Here is a 21041-nt window from a genome sequence, read left to right on the forward strand (position 1 = left end):
ACGCTTGTGTGCCCTAAACCTTGCTTTTTCCTGAACATTCAGCAGAAAAATCAAAGAGTGTTGGCTCTCAGTCCTGGCTGCAAGTGGACTGGATTCAGGAACTAGTTATTTAAAGGGCAGAGGTGATAAAACGAGGCACATGAGGGTTAAATAAAAAAGTAGGGTAAAGGACAAACCAAAAACAACAACAACAACAAATGTTTAAACAGGACAGCGCACACACATTAAAGTGAGCATACATTAACACAAAGACACACACGCCATTCTGTGTGTCTGCTGGCTTTTGTAGGATGCAGTGTTTACCTACCAGGAGTGACGGTGATGACAGTCTGTTGTCATCAAGGTCAGAGGTCAGATTGGGAGAGGGAGTGACTCTGCAGGCTGTTGATGGAAGAACCTGGTGCTTTGTCACTATTCGTGTCAGGCTGGGAGACTGAGTGTGTTTGGCTTCAGAAGTGTGCATGTGTGTGTGATTATATGCATGTGACTGCATATGAATGTGCATGCTGGTAATTTTTTGCAGCAGGCCACCAGTCTGCTGGGAAATGTGTGTGTGTGAGGGTGTGTGCATTATGACTGTACAATGAGATGTGCACTCTTGCAGATCTTTACTATTAGCATGTGTGCCTAGATGGTTGCTATGAACTTTATTTCATTTTATTGACATTTTTCCCCGCATGGTTTTACTGAATAAAAAGTCTGTGTATGCATGCATATCAAAACATCCGCTCTCAGTGTCAACATGGAATGTGAACACAACAGTTGTTTTAAAACTATTAGCAGCAAAGTTGATGATTTTGTTCAAAAGATTTGTCTTTTCTCTGCAACATGCATCAGAATGCATTCTCAACAAATGCAGAATGCATTTTTTCATAGTTGTTTACCTTCAGCTGAACATGTCTCTTACTTTGACGCACAAGTCCGCAGGCCTGCTTTGGTCCATATTGAACCCTTGTAAAACCACAAAGTAAACATTTTAAGATCAGTCAGAGATCTTGTGCTTCACAAGAACGTGGTGAGGAGGAATACTGAGTTATCTATGTTTAAATGTCATCTTGTGCAAAGTAGAAGGTGCAGCTCTGCATGCTCTTTTGGTAAGGTTTGGTTTGTGGTCTAACAAAGTTTAGTTTATAACTTTAATGCTTTAGGGAGTGTGAAAAAACATGTGGTAAAATTGTTAATGTTACTAATAACTTATAAGATTATTTTGGGGGGATATTAACCCGAATCCAGCCTTAATAAGTTTATTGTTTTGCTTATTTTATATTTAACCTTTCTCGATCACTGACAAAAGTTGCATTATTTGGGGAAAAGGAGATAACTGTAACTCTCCAAAGCAAAAACACAATCTGCTTCTGTGTAGTCTTATCAAACTTTAGTAACAGAGGGGAAGCAACACGGTCAAAGTTGCTAAATCCCGATTTATCCCCATCCAAGGGCAATACAAGCACAAATACACAAAGACTTTCTGTGAAATAAACAAATCAATCTTGGTTTGGCAGAATATTGTAAGCTCATGTGGAAATCTGGAGGAAGATAGAAGATTTTTTGTGCTAAACAGCACTTTTGGACAGACAAATAAACATATTTGATTTGAAGATGTTACCAGTAAGTGACTATTCAGAGAACAAGTAAAAGGCCCTCAAACTTAATTGAAATTTTATGTATGTTTTTGTTTTACTTCAACGATAGAACTTCAATCTCTGACATGCTAAAATCCTAACAGTACAAGAGTCAGCAAACTGACTTGGCATAATGAGCAATTTCAAAAAGGCTGTGTAAAATGCAAATAAAACATTGGTTTGCAATGTTAGGTTTATTTTAAATTAGATTAAATTAAAGTAAGTGGTACTACAAGAAACAGCTAGAGGAATATTTCGCAACTATTAGTTCTTTTTCTAACTTCGCTCGGTGTTTCACTATGGGAATCGCCTCGGCGTGACCAACTACGGAAGCTCTAATGACACCACGTCTGTCTATGACAGACCTGTTGAGCCGTGCTCAGGGCTCCGCCCCCTCATTCTAACACGGCCGACCAGCTCCTCCTAACTCATTCTTGCTTTCTTCCTGTGAGAAACTACTTTGAGCTCCCTCAGTGCATTCAGGCTAACTTGATTAGCTGCTTAGCAGTTCTCAGGCATCCCGTGTAGGAGTACGCCGCCGAACGCAGTTTTTCCGGTTCCAGTTTGGATGGTGCTGAGTAAGTCCTTCGAAAGAAGTGTACTTAGAGTTACACTGTGGAACAGCAACCGCGTCAGGCGAGCTGTCCCAGCAGTTCCTGGTTTTAGTTAGCGAGGTAGCCGACGCTGTGTAACTCGGGCTAACGCGTTACGGCGAGCTGTTTGTTCAGTGTCCGGCTAGGGTTAACTTGTTAGCAGGCCACAAACCACATTAGCGTCTCACTAGCATCAGCTTGTTAGTCGACCTAGGGTTTGGTTAGCATTAAGTTGCTAACAATATTGGCTAGCGGAGTGCAGCTAACGTGTCACGACAAGCTGACTCCCGCAGCGACTAGCTCGGATTTTAACTCCCGCTGCTAGTCCCAGCTACTTACAGGCTAACGTGTCGAGACGAGCCCGGTGTAGCCTAGTCTCACCCCTTTTCGCTAACCATGTCTACGGCTCCTACCCCCGCCAAAAGTTCAGAGCCGACGGCCAAAGAGGCTGCATCCCGCCCGTGCCCCACATCATGCGGTGCCACCATCTCAGGCAGGGACCCTCATCCAATGTGTATCATCTGTATGGGTGCCAAGCATGCTCAGCTTCACTGGCGGACCCTCAGGGATGCCCACACTGTGTTTTGATGCCAGAGAAAGTCCTGGAAAGGAGGCTGAGAGTAGCAGTAATGAACAGTCAGGACCCCTGCCTTTCGGCCGCTACTGCTACGAGCAATATCCATCATCCGCGAGCCTCTACAAGCTGGGCGGACATGATGGAAGAAGAGTCCCCGCTCATGCCCCCATCATCCGAGGACCTCCTCGATCAAAACGTGGGCGAGCCGGGTGGCGAGGACGCAGAGGGCGAGGACGCGGAGGGCGATGCCGACTCCGACCTCCACGACCTGGAGGATATGGATGAGGAACAGGAGGATGACTCTACCTTTCCTTCCCAGCAGTCCAGGCCACCAAGTGGGGCTGAAGTTGCACCCCGGTGGACAGCAATTTGTATGAGGTCTGCAAAGGGGTGCCGCCAAGCTAGGCATCCCATGGCCAGCCGCCCAGGATGCCGAATGGGCAGAACGCAACCTGTATGACGGCAAGAGGCTCCCACCAGCCTTGCCGTCATCGAAGCAGCTTCTGCCAGCAGTCCTGGCCTGCATGAAAGAAATTAGTCGCTATTGGTCAAGCCCTTTTAAAAGCAAGCTTCCGACCAAGGGCTGCTCTAAGCTTGAGATCCAGGGGATGGGTGAACTGCGGCTGACCGAACCCCCATCAGTGGAGCCTTCAGTGGCGTATCACCTTCACCCTAACCGCAGGGTAATCTCAGCTTCTTCTAGCATTTCTTTGCCCAACAAGATGGATCGCCTCACGATTTATCAAAGGATGTACAAATATGCTGCACAGTCAGTATGCTCGCTTAATGCAGCCTTCAACCTCTGCTTACCCAGAAAACCTAACTCTCAGCCCCAGCAGGTGCCAAGAGCTGGCTTTGCTGCAACAGCAGCAGCTGTGAGAGGGGGACGGAGTGGGGTCAGAATGCAGAGAGGAGCAGGAGGCCCGCAGTCTGCCCACCAGGCTAAAGTAGAGAACCAAAGACCTTGGGGCAAGCATTCCTTCGCAGCAGCTGCTGCAAAGAACAAGCCGTCACACCCCGGAGAGGGGAGAAGAAGCGGTCAGCCTAGCACACCTGCAACATTCGGTGTCACCCCTCCCTTCTCCCCCAAAGAGAAGGAAGGTGTTAGAAGGGGTAACCAAATCACTCCAAGGTTCAGGGTCTCTGGAAGTTTCCAGTTCACTAGGAGCACACTCTCAGTCTCCTCCTCCAGTTCAGGGAGGACAGACTTGTGGACAAATGGTGCAGTGTCAACAAGCACTCCTAAGCACTCTGTCTATGTCACCAAGCACTGCCCAGAGTCACCAGACACTTCACTGTGTTTTGGGGGTAACAAAAGAAATAAAATGTGCATTTCTGCAGCCAGGCAGTTTGCCAAGGGCAGAATGTCCCCCCAGTTTCAAAATAAAAACAAAAGAAAATCACTGCCATTTGTCTTTGTTCCCAGCAAGGGGAGCTCATGCTCTTCCTGAGGGGAGAGCCCCAACTCCTTCTCGGGAGACAGGGGTGGCGCGCATTCGCAGTTCATCCCTGGGTCTTGTCAACCATTTCCCATGGTTACAGAGTACAATTTGCGTTAAAACCACCGAGATTCAGCGGAGTGTTAGCTTCGGTGGCCAGTGGCGATTCAGCGAATGTACTGGAGGAGGAAATATCCTCCCTGTTACACAAACAGGCAATCAGAGCGGTTCCAAGCAAAGAAGCTCAGCAGGGCTTTTACTCCCGCTATTTCCTCATCCCGAAAAAGGACGGAACATTGCTCCGTCCTATTCTGGATCTGCGTGTGTTAAACAAGCATTTGAAAAAGTACACGTTCAGAATGCTCACACACAAGATGCTTTGTCGCTCAATTAACACAGGCGATTGGTTTGTTACAATCAACCTATCAAACACATATTTTCACATCGCCACACAAGAAATATTTCAGGTTCGCTTATCAGAGCGTAGCGTACGAGTTTCAAACTATCCCATTCAGGCTATCCTTAGCCCCAAGGGTGTTCAGCAAATGATTGGAGGCAGCGCTGTCTCCATTAAGGAACAGCGGCAAAAAAAAAAAAAAAAGGAACAGCGGCATCAGAATATTCTCTTACATAGACGATTATCTAATATGCTCACGATTGCGCCAGCAGGCGATCAAAGACTCCGAGGTGGTAGTGAATCACCTCACGGAGCTCGGGTTCACAATCAACCTGAAAAAGAGCCACTTGGAACCCGCACAGTTTACAGAGTATCTGGGGCTCAGAATAGACTCCATCTCCTATCGTATCGAACTTTCAAAGCGGAGGATCGCATCCTTCACTCGCTGTCTTTCCCGTTTTCAGCTGGGGAAAGTAGTGCGGTTCCAACTCTGTCTCCGCCTCCTCTGCCTCATGGCCTCGATGATATCGGTGGTACATTTGGGGCTGCTTATGATGAGTGATTTTCAGCGGTGGGTCGCTTCTCTGCAGCTGTGCCCTCGCCGACATCTCAGTCGTGGTGTAAAAATAATGCAGCCGTGTATCGCGGCTCTCCGGCCTTGGAGGAGCCCGACAGCTCTCGCTGCGGGGGTACCTCTCGGGGCAGTATCATCGAGGGTGACACTGACCACAGATGCATCCCTGTCAGGTTGGGGTGCCACTATGATGGGCAGAGCAGTGAATGGCGTTTGGTCACAGAGACTCGCTATGAATCACATAAATGTGCTGGAGCTCCATGCGGTTCTCCAAGCCTTATGGCATTTTCTGCCGTATCTCCGGGGACAACATGTTTTACTGAAAACAGACAACTCCACTCTAGTTGCTTATATCAACCGCCAGGGCAGCACCCATTCCCGGCAGCTACACAGATTAGCCAGGGAAATAAATGTGTGGAGCAGCACTCGGCTCCTCTCCCTTCGGGCAACTCACGTACCAGGAATTCTGAACAGGGGGGCGGACCTCCTGTCCAGAGGAAATCCACTGTTCGGAGAATGGAGGCTTCACCCACAGGTGGTGGAGCAGATTTGGCAGAGATACGGCCGGGCTGCCGTAGACCTCTTCGCCTCGCAAGAAAACACACAGTGCCCTCTGTCTATCTCCCTGTCAGACGCACACGCTCCACTGGGTGTGGATGCGCTGGCCCATCCATGGCCAAAAACTCCGCTGTATGCTTTCCCTCCCCTCAGCCTGATCCCCCCTACACTGATCAGAGTGAGGGATCAGGGGCTGTCACTGATTTTAATAGCTCCACTGTGGCCATCCAAACACTGGATAGCAGAAATCATCCAGCTTCTGGTGGACGAGCCATGGCCACTCCCCATCCGCAGGGACCTTCTGTCTCAGGTGCGTGTGGAGATATACCATCCCCATCCAGACCAGGTTGCTCTCTGGGCCTGGCCCAAAGGTGGAATTTGAAGGCAGCAGGCATGCCTCCGAAGGTTATTGAGACCATTCAGAATACCAGAGCCTCCTCCACTCGTTCCATTTACAGCAGTAAATGGCGTGTTTTTGAAGAGTGGTGCCATGAAAAGCAGATTATCCCTTTTCAGTGTTCAGTGGTGGAGCTGTTGTGTTTTCTTCAAGACTTGCTGGACAAAAGGAGAGATTTTTCCACCATAAAGGTCTATTTAGCAGCTATTTCAGCCTGCCACGTGGGGTTTGGTGATAAACCAGCTGGTCAGCACCCCCTTGTATGTCGCCTCATGAGAGGGGCACGTCGAACGCTCCCAGTCTCTAGACCACTGGTCCCTTTATGGGATCTGTCAGTCATTTTAGATGCTCTCTCCCACCACCCTTTTGAGCCTATTGGGGCAGTAGGGTTGAAGTTTCTCTCTCTTAAAACCGCTCTGCTGTTGGCTCTAACCACAGCCAAGCGAGTTAGTGAATTACAGGCTCTGTCTATTCACCCCTCTTGTCTACAGCTGGCCCCGGGACTCTCTAAGGCACATCTGAGGCCTAACCCAGCCTTTGTCCCTAAAGTGTTGGAAACATCATACAGGAGCTCTACAGTAGAGCTCCTGGCTTTTCACCCCCCTCCATTCTCCTCAGAGAGGGAGCAGAGGCTGAACACTTTGTGCCCTGTCCGGGCCTTGGGGACTTATGTTGACAGAACAGCTGGATTCAGGAAGTCAGATCAGCTGTTAGTTTCCTGGGCCTCCCCTCACAAGGGCAGGCCCTTATCACGCCAGGGGCTAGCTCATTGGATTGTAGAGGTCATAGCTCTGGCTTATAGCTGTAAGGGCTTGCAGGCCCCCCCGGGACTTCGAGCTCACTCCACTAGGGGTGTGGCCACATCCTGGGCTTTGTTCAGAGGTGTATCAGTCCAGGATATTTGTGCAGCGGCAAGCTGGGCTATGCCACACACGTTTGTCCTGTTTTATCGGCTGGAGGTTGCACAGTCATCCCTGGCTCAGGAAGTGCTGGATTCTGGTGCCTCAGGTTCGACCTGAAATCCTGGAGTAGTACTGGAGCGTAGCTTTGGGAGCTGGCGCAATCCGGGACTGGGCCATATCTCCCATAGTGAAACACTGAGCAAAGTTAGAAAAAGAACATTGGGTTGCTTAACGTAATCCCTGTTTTTTTGATAACAGAGTGAGGTGTTTCACCAAAATTTCCCTCCTTGCTTAGGCACGGAAAGAAATCTGCTTGGAATGAGTTAGGAGGAGCTGGTCGGCCGTGTTAGAATGAGGAGGCGGAGCCCTGAGCATGGCTCAACAGGGGTGTCATAGACACACGTGGTGTCATTGCAGCTTCCGTAGTTGGTCACGCCGAGGTGATTCCCATAGTGAAACACCTCACTCTGTTATCAAAGAACCAGGGATTACATTAAGTAACCCAACGTTTAATTGGCAACAGGTCAGTAACACGACTGGGAATCAAAAGAGCATCTTAGAGAGACAGAGTTGCCTAGATAAAAAGATTCAATTAAATTCAATTCGATTTTATTTATATAGCGCCAAATCACAACAAAAGTCACCTCAAGGCGCTTCATAGATAAAAACCCAACAATCATAGGAACCCCGAAGAGGTTAATACGTGAGGAGTGGATCGAAATCATGTTGATATCTGGTGAACGCAGTAACTGGGTCATTGCAGCAGATTTCAATGCAAGACACCCTACGAGACCACCCATCTCCCATGCTACAGTCAGCAAACTGCTTGCTAAGTTTCGGAAAACTGGTTCAGTGTTGGATTTGCCAAAATGTGGATGCAAGAAAACTGTCACTGATGAAGAAACATCAGTGGCTGTCCTAGCTTCATTCAGCAAGAGCCCACAGCGTAGCACTCGCCACATGTCACTGGAGAGTGGCATTAGTCGAACATCCCTTCGGCGGATATTAGCTACTCACAAATGGCACCCTTACAAACTCCAGCTACTGCAGCATCTCAATGAGGATGACCCAGATCGGCGCACAGAATTAGCAGAACGGGCAAAACAAAAATTGGAACAGGACCCTCAGTTCACGCAGAAGATTTTGTTCAGTAATGAGGCAAACTTTTATGTGAATGGTGAAGTTAACAAACAAAACCACCGCTATTGGTCTGACACTAAACCACATTGGATGGATCCCTCCAAGACTGTTAGAACAACAAAAGTGATGGTTTGGTGTGGTATATGGGGTACAATGATAGTGGGTCCATTGTTCATCAATGGAAACCTCAAGGCCACTGGATATTTGAAATTGCTACATGATGATGTTTTTCCCTCTTTATGCACTGAAGCTGGCACATTCCCCGAGTGTTTTCAGCAAGATCGTGCACCACCACATTATGAGTGCCAGGTCCGAGCATTCCTAGATGAACAGTTTCCTGGAAATTGGATTGGTCGTCGTGGGCCAGTTGAATGGCCCCCAAGGTCTCCCGATCTGACCCTTTAGACTTTTATCTTTGGGGTCATCTGAAGGCCATTGTCTATGGTGTGAAGATACGAGATATGCAGCACCTGAAACTACGGATACTGGATGCCTGTGCTGGCATTTCTCCTGCCGTGTTGCTATCACTGTGTGAAGAGTGGGAGAAGAGGGTTGCATTGACAATCCAACACAATGGGCAGCACATTGAACACATTTTATAAATGGTCAGAAACTTGTAAATAACTCATGAAAGAATAAAGTTACGTTGAAACCAAGCACACCATTGTTTTTCTTGTGACATTACCAATAAGCTTGATGTGTCACATGACCCTCTTCCTATTGAAAAAACAGAAGTTGTATCCAAGATGGCCGACTTCTAAAAGGCCACCACGGTCACCGCCCATCTTGAGGAGTTTGCCCCCTCACATATACTAATGTGCCACAAACAGGACTTTAACATCACCAACCATTCCCATGTTATTACGGTGTATCCATATAAATGGCCCACCCTGTAGAAGCTGAAATGGCCTGGAGTCCAGATCGTTCACCAAATAAAAGCATTTGGTGCATCATGAAATGAAAAATATAGCAAAGATGATCCAGGACTGTTGAACAGAATTTTAGAGAGGAATGGGACAACATGCCTCCCCCACATTCCTCCCCGAAAAGCCAAAACCTTTCAGTTCATAGATGTTTTTAGATTGTTGTGAAAAGAAGAGGGGATTTATTGTAATAGAATAGAACATAATACTCGTTCATTGTCATTGTGCATGTACAACAAAATTGTAGGTGTTTCACATCAACTTCGGGATGCAACTGCAGACGGCAGGAATAAATAGCAAAAAGGAGAAATACATACAGTCAAAGGGATATATACAAAACAAGAAAAATATATACAAGTATAAGAGAAAGGCCCACATTAGAGAACAAGTTGAGATTCTTCAAAGGAAGAATGTGTAATACTCATCATGCAGCGGTTGGCCAAATGGATTACAGGACACATGGATGTCTAATTGAAAGAAGGAGCAGCACTGCTGCCTCACTATTCTTCTCTTGGATTTCTAATTTGTCAAAGCTGTTTCAAAACCTTTCAAGTGATTTCTACTTCATGTACCAGTCACCAAAGCTTGATAGTGGTGTAAATTATGCTCAGTCAGTTCAGGAAACCCATTTGAGACAATCAGTCAGTGAATAGTAAAGGAATAGTTTGATGGTCTGTAAAAGTGTTTTGTTGCCTCTGCAGTGTACAGAGGCAGAGCCAGTGAGTTTAGCTTAGCATAAAAACTGAAAGCCTAGGGAAACAGTCATTTCCTACTTTTTGGACAGAACCAGACTTGTGGCCCTTAAGTTCCAGGTTAGTTTTACTTTTATTTTTACAGATAATTTAGGGATTTTCCCAAAAGTATATACTTTTAACTGCCAGACCCTCTCAAAATGAAAGTAAAACCTGAAAATGTAAAATACACACAAGTATATGAGCCGCAGCTCTGAGAACAATGGCACCAAGTCCAGCCGAGATACGTCTTTTCGCACACAATGTTTATGTGTGAGAGGAGCTCAGTCTTGGACCTCAGACAGGTGTCCAGCCGGGTGCTCAGGCCAGCTAACCCCAAGCCCCTGGCCTCGGTCTGGTGCCGTAATGCTGGAGGTCAGAGGTTAATGGAGCAGAGTGGCGCCGGCCAGTCATCCCCCAGGATCTTGGGTGGATTTGGTAAACAGTGAAGCTGTCATTGCAGATTAATACTGAGAGGAGGTAGAGCAGGTCCGAGCACACAGGGGGCTAATAGCTCCCAACTCAGCCATGAAAGTGCTTGTCTTCCTCATTCTCCTCTCTCCCTCATCCCTGCAGATAAACCCCGCAGGCTTTGAGGGAGGGAAAGCACAAGAGGGGGAGAAGGAGGTGGCAGGAGAGCAGGGAAGAAAAGAAAATAGTTAACTCAGAGAAAAAGGACTAACAAGAAGGTAATAATCACATGTGTGCTTGAAACACTGAATGGTAAATACACTAAAAGGTGTGGAGCTTTTTAAAGAATTCACTTTTCTTCTTATTTTGAGGATTTAGAGTTCTACTCAAAGTTCATTCACTGGTTACAGCTGAAAGAGCACAACCCCAACCGCTACCTCTCCTCTGCCTCTGTGGGGGATCTTTGGGGACTTTCTTTTTTACTTTTTTATGTACACAAGACTTAACACTCAGATTTATCTGTCTTTGCATCTTACATTTGAGGGGGCGGCCCCATCGATGTCTAATCCAGCTTGTGTGAAGACAGGATATTATATGTCACTGCTTTGCTCTGCGTTGCGGTTACTTTCACTACAAGTAATGTGACACCGAAAGAGAAATAAAAAGATATGAACCCTTATAAGGGGTTTTAACACACGGGATGGTATTTCAATGACATAATAAGAGCTAAACTGTTTTCAGGAAGTGGTAATTTTCCATTTATGCAGTATGTGTCATTTCATTTTGGCTGTGACATTTTTTATTGGTATCTTTATGTACATTTTAATTATTGGTTATATGGTAAATCAATCCAACAGGAGCAACGGCACTCCATTCTCAATCCAGGAAATGTAGCAGTCATATAGCTTTAGATACATTTTAAAAAACTTTAAATGTTTGTTCTGTAAAAGTACCTTGTGTAGATTAGAGGAAGCTAGTGGTTTGAACTGAATGTTGAAAGACAAACACAGCTACTTGTCCTTAATCGCAGAGATTATAATCATCCTTCAAACCTAAAGCTACAATAGACAATATTTTTTGTAAAGTAACAATAGACCCAACAACCTTGCTGTGTGATGATTACCCTTAAACTGATGAAGCTGCAAAAAATTATCACAGAATGTTGCATCCGCTCCGGAGCTCTTGTTTAATACACACCTTTATGATTTGAATCACCTTCACCACAACACCCTTTCTTTTTGCAAAAACAGTTAGCACAGATCTTTTTGTAACCCCTTCTTACTTCCTGCCCAGCACTGCTTGCCCAAATGGCAAGCTGAACACATAGCCAGTGAACATTTGAATTGACCAAAATAAAAATTGAATTGTGGGCTTACATTTTTCTTGTAGTTAGAAACTAATTTTTATTAATAGCTTTATAACATGAACAAAAGTCAGTGATGTGTTATCTGTCAATACATGACCAGAAAATTGGAATCAGGCTCGCAATATGGTTCCACTAATGTGGTTGTGGTTCTGCTGGTCACGGCAAAATCCCCCAAACAAGTGTGCAGCATCTGTAACAAACTGATACCTTGTTCGTCATACGGTCATTTTACTTATTATGACTTATCCAAACATCTGAAATAACTGTGGTTCACTATATGCAGTCCCACTCATTTACCTCCCCACTGTGTTGTCAGTTAGTCTCCAGGGGATGAGGAGGGGTCTAGGGCAGTAGAGGAAATGGCATGGGGGGTGGTTCTCTAAGTGTTTTCAGTGCTGTACTCCATTGTACAGGCCTCACAATGGGGCTGAGTCTTTGATCTTAGAGGGGTGCACCTCACTCCTCGCTCTCCTCTTCCTCCCTGTCCTCCTCTCTTCATTTCTCCTCACTTTTTTTCCAGCTTTGACCCTCCACGTACAGCCAAGAGGGCAGAAAGAATAGAAAGGAAATTAACCACTGATTGCAGTGTATGAAAATATAATCAAGTAAAGAGAAGGCTTAACAATAGCATATAAAGCAAGAAGGGGAAACAAAAATCCAGTTCATATCCCTCTTGTCCTCTCTTATTAAAAGGCCTGCAGTGTGTACTGAAGATGGCCCGTTGGCAGATTGTTAACGGTATATTGTTCAGCCCCCTTATATCTTTTCTTTCATAGAGCAGGTGCAAGCAGGATACTAAGGCCCCTATATATCCCCTGACTGACTGTCAGGTCAATATCCTCTATACACTGTGACTGCATTTCTATCTCTGCTGCAACCACGCTCCTCTTCTGGCTTCAGCTACCATAGTCCCCCATCACGTCCTCTGTGCTTAGCTTTGGAAAACAGTTGGGCTCAGCCCCCCGCCTTACCCTTCTGCCCAATAGTCCAATGCTCCAGTGAGCGTCTATAGATCCCTGGATCTGCACAGCATTGCATTGTCTCCTGTCCCTGGCCTAATGCCAAGAACCAGGGCAGCTTTGCAAAACTTGTACTTCTCCAGAGCCTAATCTTTTCTTTGCTCCGATCCTTTCTTTGAGCCCCTGCCTCCTCAATTCTTTCTTTTCTTCTCCGTGCTGGGCTATTTTCTTCACGCCAGAGAGCTTGTGACTATTTACTAGTGCACTGGTATTGAGAGTTATTGTGTTTGGAATGCAAAAGACGGAGTGAGGATTGGTCCAGTGCTGCCGAATTAATAGCTATGCATATTGGATAGCGCAGAGAAGGTCGATACTTACAGGTCAGGTCAGATTGCCTTACTTAAAACTACTGAAGTTTGCAATACATTCAAACTACATGAGAATTTGATTTTAAAAAAGCCATCAGCTATGTTACACTGCCTCCTCTGTCTGTTTGGTGCAGTGTGTTGTTTTGGTGCAGTGACTCATACATAAACGCTTACGAAAAACAGCCCTAATTTCAGCAATGTGTCAGGTGACAAGCCCAGATGTTGTTTGGCAACTAGCATTCGCTGCTTCATTAGCGCCACTAATTGAAATCCTGCATATTGTATTGCACTAGAGGCAGTTTTAAGCCAATAAAGCCGCACCTTTCTGCATGCTTAGATAGCATAAAAGATAATGATTTTTCCCATAATTTTCCCATAATTTTGGTAAACTGCTCCTTCATTTTTTTCTCACTTATTGTGACTCATTTCCTAGCTCAGTTACTCATTAAGCTCATTCTAAATCCTATTATGTTGCTTTTTATATTTTCCTCGCCCTGGGACATGATAAGACCTGTATTTTCCTGAAGACAGGCTTACATTTTCTGGCCCCTCCTTCACACTCATGCAGACCCTCCAGCTTGCTCACAGTGTCACCTATCCCAACAGCACCCACACCCTTGGGGGGTGCTCAGGGGCAGGGTGTATTTGGGTGTATTCCACCCCAGCAGCACTCCACATCCCAGACGTAAACACGAGTGACAAATGGGCCACACTATCAGGTATCAGGTGTCGGCACGGAAGATTTGTAATGTAACAAAACAATGGGTGACAGACATAAAAAAGACCCTTCTTATCTACAATCAGAGCTTAGACGGCTTCTTCTCCACTACAGCAAATTCCACTTTGGTTTCAGCAGCCATTGAGAAAATGATTTCCCCTTTAAGTCGTTCAGTTTTCCCATCCATGCAGCACAGATTAGGTACTCTTACAAAACTGAATCGGTGGCCTGTGGCTCACCAGGAGGACATGTTTTGGTGTGCTGTGATTAAAGACAGAGAAGTCAGGCACAGCACGACTTGTTGTTGTGAAATGGAGGAAGTCCCCACATGTCAAAAAGGAAGTAAGAGCTTGCCTGGAACTGGCACGGACAGGCAGTTGTCTGTGTCTGGTCAGCATACAATAGTTTTAAAAGGGAATTCACATCTCTCCAGTTGACTAAGCCTGGAGGATATTTTCTTGTAGCCCTAAAAAAAACATTACGGGTGGTTATTTTCATTGGACAGTAATGTACCATTTATTATCAATTTGGACAGGAGAGCTGCACACATGCAAACATGGTCCACCTGCTGTAGACTTCTCCTAAAAAAAGATAATTCAACATTCCAAGTTGGGAAAATCTGAACTGCTGAGACAGAGAGTGTATACTTAGATGGAATGATAATATACAGCTGTTATCTACTTGCATCTGGATTTTAGCACAAGGTCTTTCACGCTGTCCTGGCCAAACGATTGAGGCTACACTGAAGCCATATGTGTTAAATTTAAGCTTTAAAATAAATTGAATGAAATATGCTTGTATTAATATGATACAATCACAGTCAGATGAAAGCTGATATCTTTGTTGTGGTCTTTAAGACATTTGGTGAGCAGAACCAGAAATCATGCTAGTACACTCAGCAGCACACAGAGATCCTCTAATATATCTCTGAGGTGATGACAGGTCAAAGAGGAGGCACGGGAGGAACGGGTGCTGACGCCTTGTGCCAAGAGGTCCCCGCTGATATTCAGAAAGGTGTTCCTGACATGTGAAAATCGTGCATGCAGCGTCCAGTGTTTATGCTCCACCCCCACCTTGCTCATGAGACACAATCCTCCTACGTAACACGCCCATGGCTGCCCTTAGAGGGCCTGAAACTGGAGATGCTGTGAGGAGAAGTGACCCTCCACCCTCCCATCCCCACCCCCTGCCCTTTGTCTCCTTACAATGTAGAGTGGTACAGTGAGCTCTGACACCCAACGGATTCCTTGTGTAGCTCCTCAGGGAATAGCGATCATTTTTTGTTTTTGTGTATGTGTTTGGGTGGCTTAGTTGGGCGCCTCTGGTTGTGTTTGCTTTTACCTGCATATATCCACTTTTATTTTGACTGTGTATCTCTCAGACTGACTGTGACACACTGTTCTTTCAGCAAATGTGAAGAGATAAAGGGTTAATTCACCCAAAATACGAATTAAAAACATTCACTGTTATTTTCAGTTGGATGTACAGTGCTGTGATTAGTATTTTCGAACTTCCCAATTTCTTAGTTTTTGGCATAACTGTCACATTTAAATGTTTTTAATCATCAAACAATTTGTATGATTTCTTAATGATGAAGTCAAGAATGAAATGTAATTAAACACCTTTTTTCTGGAAAGTTTGTTTCAATTTCACACCCATGCCTGATTGCTGCCACACCTGTTGAATCAGGAAATCACTTAAATACAACCCGTCCAACAAAGTGAAGCAGGCTAAAGGTTCTAAAAAAGCAACACATCATCTGATAAACAAAGTCATTGACATTTTTCAGTCTGGAAAGGGTTGCAAAGAAATTTCTAAAGCTCTGGGACTCCAGCAAACAATGCTGACAGGCAACGAGAGAACAACTCGGAAAAACTTGGAACAGTCTTAGCCAGACTACCCAAGTTGCTTTAAGACCTCATTAGCAACCCAAAACAACCCAGAACATCATCTAAAGAACTGCAGGCCTCACTTGCCTCAGCTAAGGTCAGAGTTCATGATTCAACAATAACAAAGAAACAAAAATGGCATCTATGGGAGAGTTAATGGTGACAACCACTGCTGACCAAATAAACACAAAGGCTTGTCTCATATTTGCCCAAAAAACATCTTGATGATCCCGAAGACTTTTTGGGAAAACATTCTGTGGACTGATGAGACGAAAGCTGAAGTTTTTTAAAAGGTTCACATCCCGTTACAACACAGCATTACATACCAACAGTCAGACAATGTGTTGGTCTGGGGCTGATTTGTGGCTTCAGGACCTGGATGGCTCGCCATAATTAATGAAACCATGGATTCTGCTCTCTACCAGAAAATAATAAAGGAGAATGTCCGGCCATCAGTTTGTGCTCTGAAGCTCAACTTCACTTGGATTTTTCAGCAAGACAATGATCCAAAACAAACCAGCAGGTCTACCTCTAAATGGTTCAAAAAACAAAATCAAGGTTTTGGTGTGGTCTAGTTAAAGCAAAACAGGCCCTTCGTGCTCAAAAACCCTCCAATGTGGCCAAATTAAAACAGTTCTGGAAAGAAGAAGGGGCCAAAATGTCTCCACAGTGATGTGAAATGCTCATTGCCAGTTATTGCAAACGCTTGATTGTAGTTCTTGCTGCCAAGGGTGGCACAACCAGTAATTAGGTTTAGGGGGCAATTACTTTTTTTTTTCCATATGCCCAGGTAGGTTTGGATAACTTTTTCCCCATAATAAGTTTTATCTCAAAGATTTAAATGTGGAAATGTGCAAAACACTAAGAAATCCAAATACTTTTTTGGTGGCACCTTATGTCACCAGTCGAAAGGCATACAAGCGAAAACTGCAGTAATGTTTCAAAAGCCTAAATTAACTCAGCAGATTGTACAGCAAATAATAATAAACCAGCTATAAGTTCTTTAAGAGATTTCAGTGCATCGCTTTGGTTCTTTTGGCAGCACCGAAACCTCCCAGTGGATCATTTAGCATAAAATAATCATTTAGTTGAAAAAGCCGACCAGAGCTAAAAGAGAAGTGTGGACTTGGAAAGATAGCTCCAAATTGATGTTAATGTTGCTTTTTGTGTTTAGATTGCTAACAGAGATACTTAGTCTTAATAGGATAATATTTTAGTGTGCTTAAAATTTGTAGTGCTCCGAACATACCAAAAAGAATCCGCAGGTGCAAAACTTGATTTAAAAATGTTATAGATGTTCTTGTCAGTTTGTTAAAACAAGGAAAAAGACAAATATATTTCTGTATTAGAATAATGCACTGGAAAACTTTCAGGTCCCACTAATAGACTGAAATTGCTCAAACATTATCTAGATGCTTTCAGTGCCCCAAATACCACATATTCATTTCTGAGATAACTTATCTTAAAGAGAAAAAAATACAATAAAATTAAAAAAAAACACCCAATTTAGGTATAACTGAGAAATGTTTGTTTTCAGCAACATTCTTGAACTGATCCTGTCGCATCAAAATGAGTTATTATATAAATAATGGTATAATTTAGATAATTACTTTTCTAACTGAGCGTGCTTATCTAATAAAATGTATTAGCAAGAGTCATCGCTCCAATCTTTGCCTTTCTTTTATAGCTGCAGACTAATTTTTCCTCTCCTGTCTAAAAGAGGAGGAAAAACTTTTCTTTCAGTCTACACCATAGTAGGGTAACTACACCTTACCATTGACACATCCCACACAAGTACAGTATAAATGCAAGCAACAGCGTCAGCCAACTGTGTAGGCTACATCATAGCCGCTGCATAGATTCACCACAGAAGTATAATTTTGTCACAGTGTGAAGCTGTGGTTCTGCGAGCTGTGGCAACATGACCTTTTACCCTAACATTTTTGGTCCACCTGCTGTAGACTTCTCCTAAATGATGGGTGTCCCGGCTGAGAAAAAAGCACTGGTGCACTACGTCAGAACCAGTGTAGAGTTATTGTGCAGGAAGAACATCTTTTCCTGGAAATTTCTTAAAGAATTTTCCTGTTGAAGCACAGTGCATTCTGGGATTCCTTTGTTATCGCAATGATCGATTGTGTAGAGATGCTTGCAGAGATTGATGTGTTCCCAGACTCACACTCCGCTTTGCCATTTACCAGCCGTCCTTCTATGCAGAACATCAGGCTTAATGATGTCATTTTTATGGTGCGCTCCCATGCAGAAGGGCAAGCCGAGGGGCTTCATGTGGGGTGGTTTTGGTGGTGGTGGTGCAATGTTCCCACTGAGAAGGCTCAGAGGTCAGCTTGTTAACAACGGCTCCACTGGTGAAGTTTGCTTACTCGGGAGGAGCCACCCTTTCATCTGTGCCACTCATTATCACAGCTTGTGCCCCCCGCTGTCCCAAACAAGGCTTTCTGTGTGTACGATTGTTCATGTGTGTTTTACCAAACCTTTTCATATCTCGCACTGACCTTGTTTTGCCAGAACTGGAGCGCAAAAATTGGGCATGTGACTCAGGTTGAGCAGAGCTGATCGAGGCTTTTCTGTGTTTTTGTTTGGCGACGTGCGTGAGGAATGGATTTATCTGGACAACCTCTGTCACTTTCTTTAGCTCTCGTGCTTTCCCAGGCCTATAATAGCCACAGCCAGCATCTTTTCTGAATTTTTTCTTCTCCAGCTGTCAGAGCTCCAAGCTTTTACATAATCATTATTGCAAAAGAATGTACATCTTGAAAGACACTGAGCAGATATGGAAAGGTTCATGGAATGTGGTTACCACTGGGGGGATGTCAACAAGGCCACATATTTAGGAGTTGCCAGAGAGCAGTAAAGTCAGCAGAAACAGTAGATGTCCTGTGGAGGAACAGACGAGTGAAGATCAATTGCTTGGAGATAGAGGAGTGTTATTTTGAGAAAAAAGTCAGATAGACACAGGCCTTTTTGTGTAATGGATTAGAGACTGTGTCTACATGTGTGTGTGTAAATGTGTACATACTCTGTTGTACATGCGTGTGGGTTCAGTTAGACGGGTATGTGTTCATTTTGCTATGTGCCCTGATCAGAGGTGGCCTTTTCTCCAGAGAAGAAAGCAGCACACTGTCTTCATGCTGTCGTGGGTCTAAAGTCTTGCCTGGTCTGACCTGAAACTGGACTTCCATGGCTGGAGCTTTGTGTCTCTGCACACTGAAGTCTGGCCTTGTTCCCAGCTGTTTGTTCAGCTGGCCCACCAGCGGGGACACCAGGGACTCAACTCCCCCCCCCCCTTCTCAGGCGCAGTCGGACACCTCCACTGCTGCACCCACCTAGGTCACCAACCTCATGACCCCACTCAGCCAGGGGGTTATTTGCTCCAAGGCAATCATTTAAGAAGGCTGTTTTGTTCAGCCCTCATTTGGTGCACAGTCTCCGCTTAGGCTCTTGTCATCAGTGCCATTGATCTGCTCTAAATGAGCTGATTAGGAGGCCTGCATTTTGTTCCACTGAGTGGGCTGGTCTAAGTCCTACTGAGCATGGCAGGATGAGGAGGGGGTTATAGGGATGAGGAACAGGGGTCAGAGGGCGCACAGAGCAAACACAGTTGGGCATTCACGTTCAAATATGCGACATGAAATTAGTGGTTGTTTGAAGAGAATTGGATCAAGCCTGCTTGTTGTGTTTGTTATGTCAGCTCTAACCCCTGTGGCTTTGATGATGCTGCAGCGCTCTCTTTGATTTTCACCGATGGACAGCACTTTCACCTTGGCTTTTGGCTTATTCAGACTTCTTGTAACCCTTAGTGTTTGGACTATTTCAGTGTTGTTCTCATAGTTAAATAAGAGTTTCAGTGTTCATGTATATCCTGAACCACAGATTTCTGTCTAGATGTCTTTCTGCTTAAAGAGGACCTTTGATGCTCATTTCCAGCTTCATATTTGTTCTTCGACTGTGGTAGAAAAGTTCTACATTTTTCACACGTTACAATCATCCTTATTTATATTTTACTGGGAGCTGGTGCAATCTCTTCACTCTATCCACTGCCTGAAACAAATCACTTTTAGGCAAGGTTCTTCTGATTGGCTGTCCCTTTCAAACAGAAGGTTTGAAGGAAGGGTGGGTGGGAATTCTGTGCTTACAGTCAGAGCTATGTGTCTCATATCATATTTTGCAGGGCTAAGTGTAGATAAAAATGAAGGAATAAGGTGCTAGCCAATTGGTGATCGGCTCTGCAACCAGCAAAATGCTTTTTAAGAAGAATTAAAATGTCTATCCCATTAAAAGCAGTGCACACCTAGCTACAGGTGCCATTTAGGCCATTGTTGGAGAGGTGAGTTTCACTGAAGTCATCCTCTAAAACTAGTCTCTGACCAGACTGAGACCGGCTTATTTCCTTCATATCACATATGAATTTGTCTCCATATTTCAATTATTTGTATCATTACAAAACAACCCAGGTTTTAAAACAGCAATGCTAAGCTACAGAATTCTTGAACCCTTTGTTAGTTAAAACCAAACCTCGATCTTTGATACCCACAGCCCTGTGTTTGTCTTAGTTAATGAATTCATGCACGTGTGCAGGAGCTTGTATATTTGTGCATTCATGTATGTTAGCATTTCCCTATCAGCCCAGGGGCCTTATAATTACAGTCTTAGTGTAATCTTATACTCCCACCACTCCCTGTTTAAACTGAGTCCTCCTTCTCCTAGGTCAGGGATTAAGGATAAGGCCCTGCTGAATGAGCTGCACATTACTTTGAGACATCCTCAGCGCTTGTCAAGGAAGACTTCAGTAATCTCAAAAGACTGGGGTTGGTCTAAAATCCAGAGATAAGGAGATGGGGTAGTTAATGACAGACAAAAATGGTTTGCCTATAATTACTCACACAATTTGTCGCTGAGGTCTTAACAGAAAGCCAGTGATGATATTACACAGTATATCAGTGTAAGTAGGACACATTTTGCACAAGCAATAATGAGACCTTTGAAAACATTTCCTCCAGTGTCGGCGTGAAACTGCTCAATTCACTGGATTGGAACTATATCATGCAATTAACCGTTGTAAATAAAGTCATCCTCCCAAGACAAAGTTCTCCTTTTTTTTGTCAACTAACCCTAAGCTATCCAGGTCAAAGTTCGCAGGGGTAGGGCTAACACTCTGTCCTCGTATCTGTCTTCATTCATTAGAGGTCTGGAAGTACTCAGTGACCAGATCTCCTCCTCTTCCTCCTCTTTCTTTTCAAAACTATGTGTCCATTTCTGATAAACAGCTACATCAGAAGAAAGGTTTTAGCAATGTCAACACAGAGCTGCCTGACATGAACCACCAGTTAGACGCTCCCTCCGGTAAACAACACTGAAAGAAGTCTGTAGCAACATGAAGATTAACGAAACAAGTGAGGAGTTTCATTCGCGGTTTGTCAAAATCTGATTTCAAATAAATTTAGATTCTTGTTTTTATTGTT

At 44.5% G+C, this 21041-nt stretch overlaps 1 protein-coding gene and 1 pseudogene across 1 annotated transcript; both read left to right on the forward strand.

Annotated features, from left to right (window-relative positions):
* Positions 1-2611: 2611 nt before the first annotated feature.
* LOC146686228 (uncharacterized) lies at positions 2612-3671 on the forward strand (annotated as a pseudogene).
* Positions 3672-3694: 23 nt separating this feature from the next.
* Positions 3695-7176, forward strand: LOC146686229 (uncharacterized). Its single transcript, XM_085440976.1, has 3 exons — positions 3695-4100; positions 5093-5161; positions 5219-7176. Exons 1-3 carry the CDS (start codon positions 3695-3697, stop codon positions 7174-7176), a joined length of 2433 nt encoding a protein of 810 aa, XP_085297102.1.
* The last annotated feature ends 13865 nt before the right edge of the window (positions 7177-21041 follow it).

Source organism: Copadichromis virginalis, linkage group LG19 (genome assembly GCF_057382275.1).
Source record: "Copadichromis virginalis isolate Kocher_CV1m ecotype Utaka linkage group LG19, C_Virginalis_male_GT1.1, whole genome shotgun sequence".
Classification (NCBI taxonomy): Eukaryota; Metazoa; Chordata; class Actinopteri; order Cichliformes; family Cichlidae; genus Copadichromis; species Copadichromis virginalis.